Below are 13,979 nucleotides of genomic sequence, written 5' to 3'. Positions count from 1 at the left end.
TAAGCTCATACATAACAATATACGAAGTATTGCCAAAAATTTAGACAAATTTGATATTTTTATCCAGCAGTTTCAATCACAATTTGACTGTATCGTACTAATAGAAACGAGATATATACCCGATGTAACGCTATAGGGAAATTTGAATCAGAATGATGGACTGATAGCCTACGTTAATTCAGAACTTTATCAATCTCATACTATATATGAATTTAATGGATCATTTACTATCAAACTGAAAATTGCTTTAGGAGAAAATTATGTGATTGTACACGTCCTTTATAGATCACCTTCCACCGGAATTTATTGAAAAATTGAAATCGTACCTAAATAATGATAGAGACCACCAATATCACTAAAAACTAATTGTCGGAGATATCAACATCAACATTCTCAATCATTCTGATTACCCGAATAGATACTTGGATGTCCTGAGTGAACATGGATATATTTCGGGTATAAATAGCTATACAAGGAAACGCAAAATCATGTATAGACCATATATTTGTTAATAATGAATCTGAAGACTACAGCAACGTAATACCAATTATTCTCTGTGCCAACATCACTTATCAATATTCGACCCTTGTTCAATTAATTTCTCAATCTGATATGCAGTTCGGTTTCAAGGAAGGCAAGTCAATCGAAGACGCTATAATTGAACTCACAAACTATGTTTACGGAGCATTAGATGAGAGCAAACCTTGCATTGGTGTTTCCGTAGATCTGGCGAAGGCATTTGATACCGTGAGTCACTCCATACTACTATCAATACTTCAATATAATGGGAAACGGGATAATTGTCTAGAACTTTTCGAAAGCTACCTTGATAAGCGCCAACAATGTGTTAAAATTAATGAAGCCTACAGTGCTAGGGCCAATTCTTCTCTCGATTTATGTGAATGGATTATTTTCAATACAGTCTGAAGGAAAAATAATTAGCTTTGCGGATGATACTGTAATTCTTTATGAGGGACAAGACTAAACCAGTCTCAAAAACTCTGTGGAAGTAGATCATCATTTAATAAAAACATTATTTGACAACAGAGTACTAACTATCAATATTGATAAAACATTCTTTATACCCTTCACCACATATGAAACTACCTTGCCAAGTTTTCAACTACTCATTTTGCCAAGTAACCTACAAATATCTTCTGTGAATACCATCAAATACTCCGGAATTATGAGAGATACACATATGCGATGGGATCATCATGTGAATTTGGTCCTCCAAAAGCTCCGCTTTGTTCTCCATAAATTCCGACAATTAAATGACATTCTTGATCTGAAACAGAAAAAAAAAATTACACTTTAGTGGAAAGTCACCTGAGCTACGGTCTTCTAGGATGGGGATTAATATCTGACCTACCATACCTACGCCTACTCAGGATTATTCAAAAGCGTTTCTTCGAACTGATGTTATCCAAAAGATCAAGATTTCCAAGTGAACGATGAAGAATCAGGTGTACTAGACGTCAGATAGCTATATTTCAAAACAAGCAATATTAGACATTATAAAAATAAAAATAATCTGGTCAAACTCACCTATAACTATAATACATGCCGTCGCATTCAATTTCAGTGTCCTCGGACACAAAGATAAGATGACTTTTATAAAAAATGTTCACTAATGTATATTGTGCATAAGTGTGCATGTATCTGTGAATATAAACCCCTTTGAATGGATAACACATTTTTACTATTATTTGTATCAATTTATATCAAGCATATTTATATTATCATGGCAAAATCTTATATCTCAGAATAACGTATTTAACTGAGAATAGAACCAAAAGTGTTGATAAAAAAAATTAAAATTTCTTAATTGTTGATACGAACAGTGTGAGATTCCATGTTTCAGTGTATACGTATATCTATGTTTGTAAACAAATGTGATTGTGTCTGTATAGATAATACATTTTTATAAACTATATTATTTAATTTCAACAGTGTGTATCTAGAATATTTATATTTTAATGATAAAAACTCTTTTTTTGGAATTAAGCTATTACTACATTCATTACTTGATATAATATGTAAACCACTATAGAGTTAACTTCAGTGGAACATCCTTGTGCTTATTTGCTACATGTATTCAATTATTTTAACCTGTAGATTATGTCTATCTGCAAATAAACGCTATTCTATTCCATTCTACAACTATACATCTAAATCAATAGAAATTTACATCTTTTCTAATTCCCTTGCAACCTTTACCACGTCTCTGAAACGTTCATACAATCACCATTTTCATATTTATCTATTGAAATTTGTACTGCACTTGATTAATAACTGTTCATAACACGATATCGCATATTATTTATAACATATATTTATTCATTGTTATTTTCACCTCATCATTTGTGAATACTTTTTTGGGTTTGTCCCGTTTTGTATTCCACTGAAAAAAAAAAAACAAAAAAACTGCGCCATACGATATTCCCAATGCAGCAGCAGCTTCAGCACGATTATAGCCCGAAAAATCAAAGTCTAGGTACGAAAACGTTTGATTTGTTCTCAAATATTATGGATATGAAGAAATGCAGAATCACTAAACTGAGTACAATTTTGGCTTATTTGTCAAACCCTTCACCTTGTGAACCATTAACTATATGATGAAAAGTAAATATAGCTACTTTTCCAAAGGTTATCGCATTTTTTCAAAGGGAAAATGTTAGTTACAGAGTAAAGAAATCAGCAGTCTTCAACAGCTAGCAGATCAACAAATTCATTAAGGAAGTAAATAATGAAACATCCATTACCAAATGTCATTTGAAGAAAATATGACAATTGTAGAATATAAAACTCTCTACTCGATTTGCTATATTTTCGAACTAAATTTGCTTTATTTTCAGGTAGCAACATTTGTTCGGTTAGCCGGTGCGTGTAGATGGGAAAAACTAACAAAAATGTCAATTGGACTGATAAATGACAAGGAACACTTCTTACTTGTGAAAATGCCATATTCCGCAACATCTACTGAAAGAACTTTTACTGTACATTTCATCATTTCAAACTTCCATTGTATAATATGATATATCAATAGAATTGAAAAGATTACCTGGAAAAATATCAATTGTGTTGAGCAAAAAACTGAAATCACAATAAAATGAAAAATACGGAAGCGTATAGATGGGCTAAAAATTATTTATTCATTTGATTCACCATAATTTCGACTTAAAAGTCGAAATTTCGACTTTTATCTTTGTAATTTCAACTTTTATTTCGTAATTTCAACTTTTATCTCGTAATTTCAACTTTTATCTCGTAATTTCGACTTTCATCTCGTAATTTCGACTTTTATCTCGTAATTTCGACTTTTATCTCGTAATTTCGACTTTTATCTCATAATTTTGACTTTTATCCCGAAATTTCGACACTCTTTTCAAATCACTTCGACAGTGCTTCAATCTTCTTATAGTGGTATGTTTTTTTACGAAGAAATATGACAGAAACCGATTTTATTGAATATTCGAAGCCTACTCATGTTTTGATTGAACGTTCGGAAACCATTCTGCTCCAGTTAGTTTTTTTGCGTCATTAGGTCTCTATGTATTTCGAAACGAGGAGAGAAAACCCATAATACCTAAGAAATGAACATTGTATCTCTTCGAATAACATACCGACAGTATTAGTTGGTTGCCATTGCAAAATGTGTTTCTACATCACGTTTAAGATATGAATGTGTAGAGTATTCTTTCAAAATGTTAATAAATTTCAACTAGAAATTTTTTCAGTTGTAGTGAAAAACTGAATTTTAGATAAGTTTCGATGATGAAGTAAGAATATTACTGATCAGATTGTTTTGCTATGATGAGAAACTAATTTTTTTTGGCCAAAGTCGACTTTATCCTACTCGTGCGTTTACTTTTTCAAAAAGGTACTGAATAATATCAATGCATACTAATCAATCTAAAATTTATTGACATAACATAATCAATTCACTTCTCAGGTTAATGTATAAATTAATTGTGGCATAAGGATCTAGGGACCTTGTGTAATTATTTTTTTCATAAAAATTGAACATAATTTCCATAAAATCTTCATCACAGGCTGTCCGTGGATATGTACACTTCGACGAAAAATGTTTAAAAGCGAATGATGGAATCTTGATGAGGTGATCTGTAACTCCATGAAGGGTCTCCCTGCTGGAGCAATAGCATTTCTTGTTTTCCGTATTCTATGAATACTCCATTCAAAATATACTTGATCAAGATCACTCTGAAATAAATATTATAATTAAAATTTCATTAACAACAACTCATCTCTTACTCGTACTAATGGTATGGAACAAAATTGAACAAGAGACTTGTGCGAAAATGATGCATCAAATAAATTGTCTTCTATTAGGGTTTGAAATGAATTCAACCAGTATTGTGCATTATGTTTATGTGATATAGACCACCAAGATTCTATCTTTTGATTGTGCATGCTTTTTCCATACAAAAAAACATGGTCGATTTGTTGATTCAGTAAATACTTCATGAAAGGCTTTTTGTATCCTCTCCATTACTACATTTTCAGTGCCCATATCGATTCGTGAAGTTCTGGGACATCCTCCTTTTAAGAAATATCCTCCAATTACCTGTTAAAATTTGAATTCATGTGAAAAAATTTGAATCGGCAGCTAAACGAAGATCAGAGAGAAATTAATTTGTATTATTCAATTCTATTGTTTCGATCATGACGAATGTGACGATGATAAGATCTTCAAAATTACAAATTTTTTCGAGTGTGAAGATGAGAAATAATAAATAGTGTGGTAAAATTTAATGAAATATCATTGACATGAGCATCTTCAAAAATGTACATTAAACTGAAATATTTGTTCTTGTTTTAACATCAGTTCGAAATGATTATTGTTGAAATTATTGATTGATTCAGAGTTAATGATTATTCCTAACCTTTGGGTCGCTTGAGGTTGATCCCACTTTCAACCACATATTTCCATTGAAATCTCAATCACACAATAATCTCACGAACCTCCTGTTAACATCACCTCGTAGTAAACTATAATGTACTCAAGGAACCATATTTCTACTTTTGACTCAAAATTTCCAGATGAAAGTCGAAATTTTGAAATGAAAGTCGAAATTACGAGATTGAAACCCTAGAGAGATAAACTGGAGAGGATATTTATTGTCACTCAACGAGGCTCTCGAAGGGGAGGTGATTGAAATAGAGAACGATAAAAGCCTTGAAAAGGCAGTGAAAAAAGTAGGTAAGGCAATAATTGCAGCTTACGAGGCGAACTATCCGGAGAAAACAAGGCAACAGTTTAACAAAACAGTCTAGTGGAACAAACACTTAGAAATCCTCAGAAGGGAATTGCGGAGGCTATTTAACAAAGCTTAAATCAACCAAGACTGGGCGGAATACAAGGCTACACTCACACAGTATAATATAATAAAGAAATTAGAAAGGCTGAGAGGCAATCGTGGAGGAAATTTTGTGAAGAGGTAATGTATACCCCCACTTGTTCGAGAACACACAAAGTGATAGCTAAGAAGGGTACTATTAACCAGGTATCTCTTACTTGTTCTGATGGTATGAAACAAAATTGAATAAGAGACTTGTGCGAAAATGATGCATCAAATAAATTGACTTCTATTAGGGTTTGAAATGAATTCAACCAGTATTGTGCATTATGTTTATGTGATATAGACCACCAAGATTTTATCTTTTGATTGTGCATGCTTTTTCCATACAAAAAAACATGGTCGATTTGATTCAGTAAATACTTCATGAAAGGCTTTTTGTATCCTCTCCATTACTTCATTTTCAGAGCCCATATTGCATCTTAAAAATGGTGGAATAAGGCGCCGGGTATGAGACAGGCCAAATAGTTCATTGAAGAGACATCGTCAAAATTCACGGAGTACCTACTAAGTCTGAATAGGCGATTAACTAGAGTTCTGGTTGAGCTATTGACGGGACACTGTAGACTCAACAAACACATGAACAACATCGGACTAGCAGACACAGCCCTATGCAGGCTTTGCCGTACATATACTATGCTATTGCGAAGGTCTGTCAAGGATAAGGTTTGCAACATTAGGGGAGTGAAAACCACAACCCTCTCAATATATGGGTAACTTGAGGTCTGGCCTATGGAGTCTAGTTACAAGGACGGGCCTAGACAAGGAACTCTAGCATACATGAGGGCACACACAATATATCTGCAAAGGTCGCAGTGTAGTGGCTGTTCAGCACAGAAGCCCCATATTAATCTAATCTAATCTACGAGATAAAAGTCAAAATTACGAGATAAAAGTCGAAATTACGAGAAAAAAGTCGAAATTACGAGAAAAAAGTCGAAATTACGAGATAAAAGTCGAAATTATGAGATAAAAGTCGAAATTACGAGAAAAAAGTCGAAATTACGAGAAAACAGTCGAAATTACGAGAAAAACGTCGAAATTACGAGATAAAAGTCGAAATTACGAGATAAAAGTCGAAATTACGAAATAAAAGTCGAAATTTCGACTTTTATCTCGTAAGTTTGAACATTCAGTTATTTTCTGTGGAAACTTTAGCCCTTAATGTTAATAAATGAAGAAGTGGCGAATTTTTTAAAAAAATTATCTGAGTTCCTGACTGACAGGGCATTATTTTCTACAAATGCTGGTGAATTGATGTCTTTAAAATTCGCAGCAATGTGCAAACAAGCCTTAGAAATAACATACTCTTTCGGTGGCACTTTGTAGGTGAAAACATGTTCTGTTGACTAAAATTTCCCCAGGGTTATCTATAAAGACTATATGGCGTTTTGTATGTACCTATTTATAATATTTCCAATGTTGAAGTTGATTTTTTTTGGCGGAGATCATTTCCAGGTTTGGTCTCATACCATAGATTTTGATACCCTCACAGCTTATTAAGGGCCAATATATGGAGCTGATGATCTAAGCCTAGCACTCATTAGCTTTCCCAATAACTGTGATTCATTAGTGTTTTGAAATCCAGTTTAGAAATACACCAACGGGTGTTAGTGTATCAAATACTATCGAAAATGAAGAAATATAAAATAATCACTAGTTTGAAGTCAACAGTAAGCCCTTTTGCATGTACGCAAGTAATTAGTTTGATTTTCTATTCCAGCGGCTCTCCTGTCATTGACAACCGTCGTTGGTAATATCATGGTAATGATATCTTTCAAAATCGACAAGCAACTACAAACAATAAGCAACTATTTTCTATTCTCCTTGGCCGTGGCCGATTTTGCTATAGGACTCATTTCCATGCCTCTCTTCACGATATACACGCTGCTGGGATACTGGCCGCTGGGTCCTATCGTTTGCGACACCTGGTTGGCGCTGGACTATCTGGCGAGTAACGCCTCCGTTTTGAACCTGCTCATCATCAGTTTCGACAGGTACTTTTCGGTAACGAGGCCGTTAACGTATAGGGCGAGGAGGACGACCAATAGAGCCGCTGTTATGATTGCGTAAGTATTCTTCGATTGTTTGAAAAAACTTAATTTTAACGACAATGAATGATGAAGACATTTATGAAATGTACATTTTTTACTTGGGGGTATAGTTGGGAAACGATCAGTAAGCTCGTAGAAAAACAGAAATATATATGGCAACTATAGCAGTGTACCGTTTTTCTTTCTAAATGGACTGACACGTCACTTAATGAGAATTGATAACAACATCCATCATAATGGTTAAAACAAATTCAAAAAATATTTTTTATTTCTAGACGCGTTTCGCTAACACCTTAGCTTCTTCTACCAAGAGAGCTACGGTCTTAACGAAAGTTTATTGTGAGAATGGTTTCATTATTATCATGAATATTCTGAATATACAGGGTGTAACTGAATAAGTGTAAGACATTTGAAGAGGTGATTCCTCATCGAAAAAACGATATGATCTTTCATATAAAAACATTTCATTGGAGCATCCCTTCTTAAGATACATCCCCTTAAAGGGGGTACATAAAATTTGTATAACAATTTTTTTTATTGAACATTTACTATGATTTCTACATGTTGTGTGTTTTGTTATTGATAAATAACAATAAATCCAGTTCACATTTATGACGATGTATCTCTGTAGTTGTTCGTAAAATAATTTTTTGCTGCGAACTGGTTTATTTTGAGCAAAAAATTCAAGAGACATTTTTTGTTTACAATGAAACAGGCTATCGGAAATACATTTTTATATGGTAAAAAAATGATGAGACAAAAAGTTACATTGAAAATAAATTTTAGGGGTTGCGTTTTCCACACCTTACAACCATGGGGTAAACCAAATGAATTACTGGCTATGTGTCTTTTTGGTAGTACAAAACGTCAGGTTAATTTCAATATTGTAACTTTTTCAGTACTTGTGAAAAAAATTGTTGTACAAATGTTATGTACCCCTTTTAAGGGGCTGTATCTTAACAAGGGATGCTCCAATGGAGTTTCCTTATATGAAAGATTCTATCTTTTTTTCGACGAGGAATCACCTCCTTGAATGTTTAACACTTATTCAGTTACAACCTGTATTATTACTTTTGTCAAACCCCTATTTATTATTATCTCTAACTATATTATTGTTATCTAATCTAATATTAAGCATTGGTTGATTTAGATATGCAAGAAAATATTTGTTCCAATTATGTACCCGAATCTAAACAGAACGAAAACTTTGCACTATGCAAGGAAGGGTTGCAAACTCAATTATTTGGAATCCTTGAAAATTCATAAGCATAAACATAACGGGTGCAACCTGTTCACATTGTCACAGGTAAACAAAATTCAGGTACTCAATTAGGTTAAGTACCTCTGTTGTTACACACTGGTGTTATAAAAGGGCTAATGTAATAAATCATTTTGAGTTTAATTTTAAGTTCAAAAATGTCCTTATAGGACTCAAGTGCAGTAACGTTAGTGAAAAATAATAAGAGGAAATATTAAAAGCAGATAATTGTTGGTTAACAGATGGATCAAAAACACCTTTCGGTTCTGGTGCAGGTATTTTCAGTCGCAGACCCGGGACAGAGATATCAATCTGCCTAGGAACCTATGTGACTCTATTCCAAGCGGAATTTACGCTATTGCATTGTGTGCGGAGAGATTGGAAGAATCCAACCTCATACACAAGACAATGAAAATATTCTCAGACAGTTAAGTGGCGTTGGAAGCTCTTGGCTCCTACCGAGCAACTTCTAAATTGGTAACAAATTGCCTAAAACGACTCTCCTCGATAGGAAAACTTAACAGATTGTCTCTGTTCTGGATTCCTGGCCATACTAGCCTGATAGGCAATGAGGCTGCTGACTCTCTTGCAAAGGAGGGTGCTGCAAGCAGCTTCATCGGACCAGAACCTGTCATTGGTATCGCTTTAGGCTTTGCTAAACAAAGATTAAACACCTGGATGGCAAGAAGATTTATGGACTTCTGGCAGAATCTTCCAGGATTGGCTCACTCCAAGGAGTTTATTCACCCTTCGAAGCTCAATACCAATAGATGTTGGTCTACTGTAGGGATGTTCGACTCGGACAGTCGGAAAACAGTGTGTGTCGCCTCTGTTTCGATAATGATGAAACAGCAGGGTACATACTTTGTGCCTACCCCGCTGGGGACCGAATCAGGTTTTTAGAGTTCGGCAGAGCCGTACCTTCACCATCTGATCTGAAAGATCACTCACCATGCAAACTAATCACCTGAGTTTATTTAGTCGAGTGTGAATAGGTGTGAGCCATAATAAACCTTTGCGGGATGCGGTGGAGGGTCGAATAGACCCACTCACTTTGAACCTAACCTAACGTTATCTAGTTACAAATAAAAGTGGTAAAAACATATAAAGTTTCAATTATTATTTTTCATGATGATTTTCTACCACGTAGTAACGGCTACATCCATCAATTTATTGAAGTACATTTGATGTCAATTCAGGTGGTTAGATTCTATGAACTTCTTTTAATTGTTTTCAATGAATGACATATTGCCGAAAATTCAAACATTTTTATTTGCGATAATTACACAACTCTCTATCAAATACAGTTTCACTATTCGATCTGTAACCATAATTGACCAGAATCAAGGAGCAGGCATCAATATCCTGGGGTGGATATTACAAAGCTATAAGTGGATTGTTTACTAATTATAATGAACGATTCATATCCAAAGTACATAACAATCCTCGCGATTATTGATTTGTAGGGCGGCTTGAAGTGGGTAATTCACTCGAGTAGGTAATTTAAACATTAGTCAACGTAAAGCTTTTTGGTGTGTAGCATTTAGCACACTTCACTGGATTGATCGAGCCATTGAAGTTCTCCCAACACTGATGAAGAATATGGTACAGTAATCAAACCACAATTTTTTCAACGTTAATAATGATAATAATAATATCTTTATTTGTCTTGAGAAACACAAGGTTTATAGACATGTCAAAACAAATGGCGCAATTGAAATAAAAGTATATATCTTAAGATTCCACAATCAATGGTGGTAATGAATTGAGAAATAAAAAATACGAAGACATACTCATTAAAACAAATCAACATACTCATTGAAACAAATTACACTACATGATGGAATTTAAGAATTAGACATTAATCATAAGTTTGAAAAAATTATATCGAGATCATCAATAATATCAAGATTGTTGAGAAGTTCAGTACAAACATTTGATTCAAATTACAATACACATACATATTAGTCAACTGGGAACATACCTATTATTTAGGTGTCCACATTGAAGGCATCTCTATTCAATTGGACACTTCCATAAAATTCATTGATATCATGCAGAGGATTTTCAGTTAAGAAAAACTTCAGAAAGTACTTAAATCTATTGAATGATAAATTGCGGCAGTCTAGTGGCAGAGTATTGTATAACTTAAGCCCAATATTGTCAGTCCTTTTCAGTCTATTTGCTTGCATGACGAGGTCTGATTTATTTCTAGTATCATGATGGTGTATGTCTGTACGATAGGTATAATTATTTATATTTATATTTATATGTAGTAGATTTTTATAAACAATGACTGAATACAGTGTCATTATTTTGAGATTTTTTAATATTGGACGGCAAGTTTCATCCCATCTGGCAGAAGTTATACCTTCTGCCAGATGCCATTTTTTTGAAATGTATATGAAATTAGTTGATAGTTTTCAATTTTCGGGAGTTTTATTCTTCTTTGATCTGCAAAATGCATAATGCAGATTGATTAGGAATATATGTGAGTGAAATGAAAAGTACTTCTGAAAGGAGACAGGACGGACCTTCAGGAAAACTCTAACTCTGTAGAATGGACATTTTTCATGTTCTCACTGTATTTTCCGAAAACTGCTTATCCAAAAAATGATAAACCTAGTTGATACATTCGAAAGACGAATATACAGAGAGTTGTCCGAAATTCTGGTTCACTTTAAGATTTTCTCCTCCAGTTTTTCATTTCAACGTACGTCCTTCTTGTTGAATTTGAGAGGTACAATCGAAACCTCTGGCGTAGAATGAATCAAGAAAATACTTCTTCCACACCGAAACAGAACACTGACTGTAGACTCGCGTTACATCTATACCACGAAGGGCGTGGTATCAGCCAGAATATTTTCAATTATTGAAACATACTTGCAGACCGGGTTCGGGCAGTTTGGGAACTCATCAGTGCAAGGTAGTGTCTATGATCAATATAAAGTCGATGATTTCCGATAATTGAAAATCGAATTCCTTCATAGTATCATTCCTCGAACTAGGCTGAAGCGGACAACAAACAACACGTTTGTCACTGCTCTCTCTGCCTGTGAACGAGATAACCAACCGCATATCCGAACGAATTGGTCTTTTAGATGATTTGATTCATAGCCAGTCTTCAAGTATGCCCATTAATTATATGTGAATACATGTTATGTACCTGATATTCACTTGTTCCCCATTTTTAGTTAAATCTTCCTCTTGAGAAATGATCACTTGGTGATAGAAATACGTGTCCAGGTGTTAAAATAACGATTTGCTGTTGTGATGAAACTCCAGTAATATTTAAAAAGTATGTTGGTCAAACTAAGCGAACTAAGAAAAATTTCATAATCGGCCGCGGTGGTATTGCGCCCGAATCACGATCGGAAGGCAGTGGGTTCCATTTCCGCCTCGACCAGATATTTTTCTCGAGAGAATTTATCTGGTTGAAGCTGAGATGATTTTGAACCGTGTTAGGAATCACACGTTAAAAGGTAAGACCTCGTTAGACCTTAGCTCACACAAGTTTTTCAACTTATGAGAGTTGTCGTTCGTATGGGGGCGACAGCTGATTAATGGAAAAAACAGATTTTAAACAGAACAGATTCAAACAGCGTTCCAAGAGACGTATTTTATTTACATTCTCGGTTTCGAAGACCAGAGAAGTCTGGTGTAGTTCAATTTGCTTCAGAGAACAGTCATAAAATGAGTGAAAACTGTTCAAAATTGTTGATACTGATACATGACAATAGGCTTTAAGATTACTTTCAAAGTGTAGGGGTATATGAATAGAGATAAAGGTCCCATCTCGAATAGCCCTTCATTCACTTTCCTGCTCAGTAATCAGAAATGGAGACCAAGTGAATACAAATTGTGAATTGACAGATCATTAAAAACTAACACAATACCAGGAATGCATTTCATTAACCTCATTGAAGACATTCATAACCAGAGATAATGATATAAATATAGGCCTTCTTAAATGGCAAATCAGTCTTCATCATTTACCAATTATAATATGAACTTGGTTAACGCTTTTCGATAGACAACATTTCGTTCTAGTGGGAGAAGTTTTTTCTTTAGATTTTTATTGAATGTTACTGATTTTCATTGGCCATAATTGTTTTCTACAGAAAAATATTATGGAATATGGATTCGATGACGTAGGAATTATATCCAAAGTAACGACAATTCGACGAAACAAAATTCCACCCAGGATCACTCGGATGCGCGATTCGTTAACCGATTTTATATTATCAGTACTTGTAGATGGTGAAGACTAATTTGAAATTTGAAAAGGTTAATTTTGATATGACCACTTCTGGTTATAAATGTCATTAATGACGTTCACAAAATTAATTCCTGGTATTGTGTTAGTTTGTCATGATCTCCTAATTAAGAAAAATGAGAAATGGAACTTTCTTTGTTTTTCAACACTTGTATAAAAGTGGTAAAAAAACAAGAAGTTTCATTTCTCATTTTTCATGATGATATTCTATCACTTAGTAACAGCTATATCTATCAATTTATTGGAAGAAGTAAGTTCAACTATACAAGTCTCATTCTTCTTCAAACTGGAAGTGAAATAACATCAAGCATGGCAGGACTGATGGTTCAACCAAAAGTGTCTAAAGCAAATTGAACTTCACCAGACTCCTCTGGTCTACGAAACTGAAATGTGAAATGTGTTTCTTGAAACGTGTTATTATATTTCGCTCAGTTTGACCAACATACTTCGTAATCGACAAATCTCATTTCGTGAATCTCAGACTTTTTCTTTTTTCGCCACCCTGGATAGTTGTTGAACTGTACGAGCATTTTGGAAAGCCAATTTATATTCAATTAAAAAAATGGAACCAATTCATTGGTAAATATTCGGTACGTAACAGGTAGTCAATAACTTATGAAATCAAGGGATGAGACAATACTGGGAATTGATTTGCTGAACTTGAATTTTCGATATTCATTACCTGAGCTAATGATGTAAAAACAGACGGAACTTAGATGTAAGGCGAGTCTAGTATCATTATTTATTTTTGGTTTGAAAGAAGTATTTCCTTTCGATCTATTTTATGAAAGATTCAAATTCTACTTTTCGAATTCAACAAGAAAATTTGTCAAATACGTATGTTTTGTGACTATTGTTGAAATAGAAAACTGAAGGAAGAAACCTCTCCGGAATCTCGGACAACTCTCTGTGTATGTGTCTTTCGAATTCCTCACCTAGGGTTTTCAATTCTTTGGACATTTGGTCAACAAAAACACTTTTTGAAAACCAGAAAACTATTCATTCTAGCG

General features: G+C 34.1%; 1 protein-coding gene across 1 annotated transcript in view; it reads left to right on the top strand.

The window, feature by feature from the left end:
• Nucleotides 1-612: 612 nt before the first annotated feature.
• Nucleotides 613-13,979, top strand: part of mAChR-A (muscarinic Acetylcholine Receptor, A-type) — a 60,971-nt gene continuing 47,604 nt past the window's right edge. The window contains exons 1-2 of the mRNA XM_074174449.1: nt 613-747; nt 7,101-7,450. Coding sequence (XP_074030550.1) covers nt 613-747; nt 7,101-7,450 — 485 coding nt within the window. The remainder of the gene's footprint in view (nt 748-7,100; nt 7,451-13,979) is intronic.

Source organism: Leptinotarsa decemlineata, unplaced genomic scaffold, assembly GCF_025532065.1.
Source record: "Leptinotarsa decemlineata unplaced genomic scaffold, Ldec_3_MD MMD2_tig00000576_RagTag_RagTag, whole genome shotgun sequence".
NCBI classification, from domain to species: Eukaryota; Metazoa; Arthropoda; class Insecta; order Coleoptera; family Chrysomelidae; genus Leptinotarsa; species Leptinotarsa decemlineata.
The sequence above is the reverse complement of the archived record's forward strand: the minus strand, read 5'-3'. Positions and strand labels throughout refer to the sequence as shown.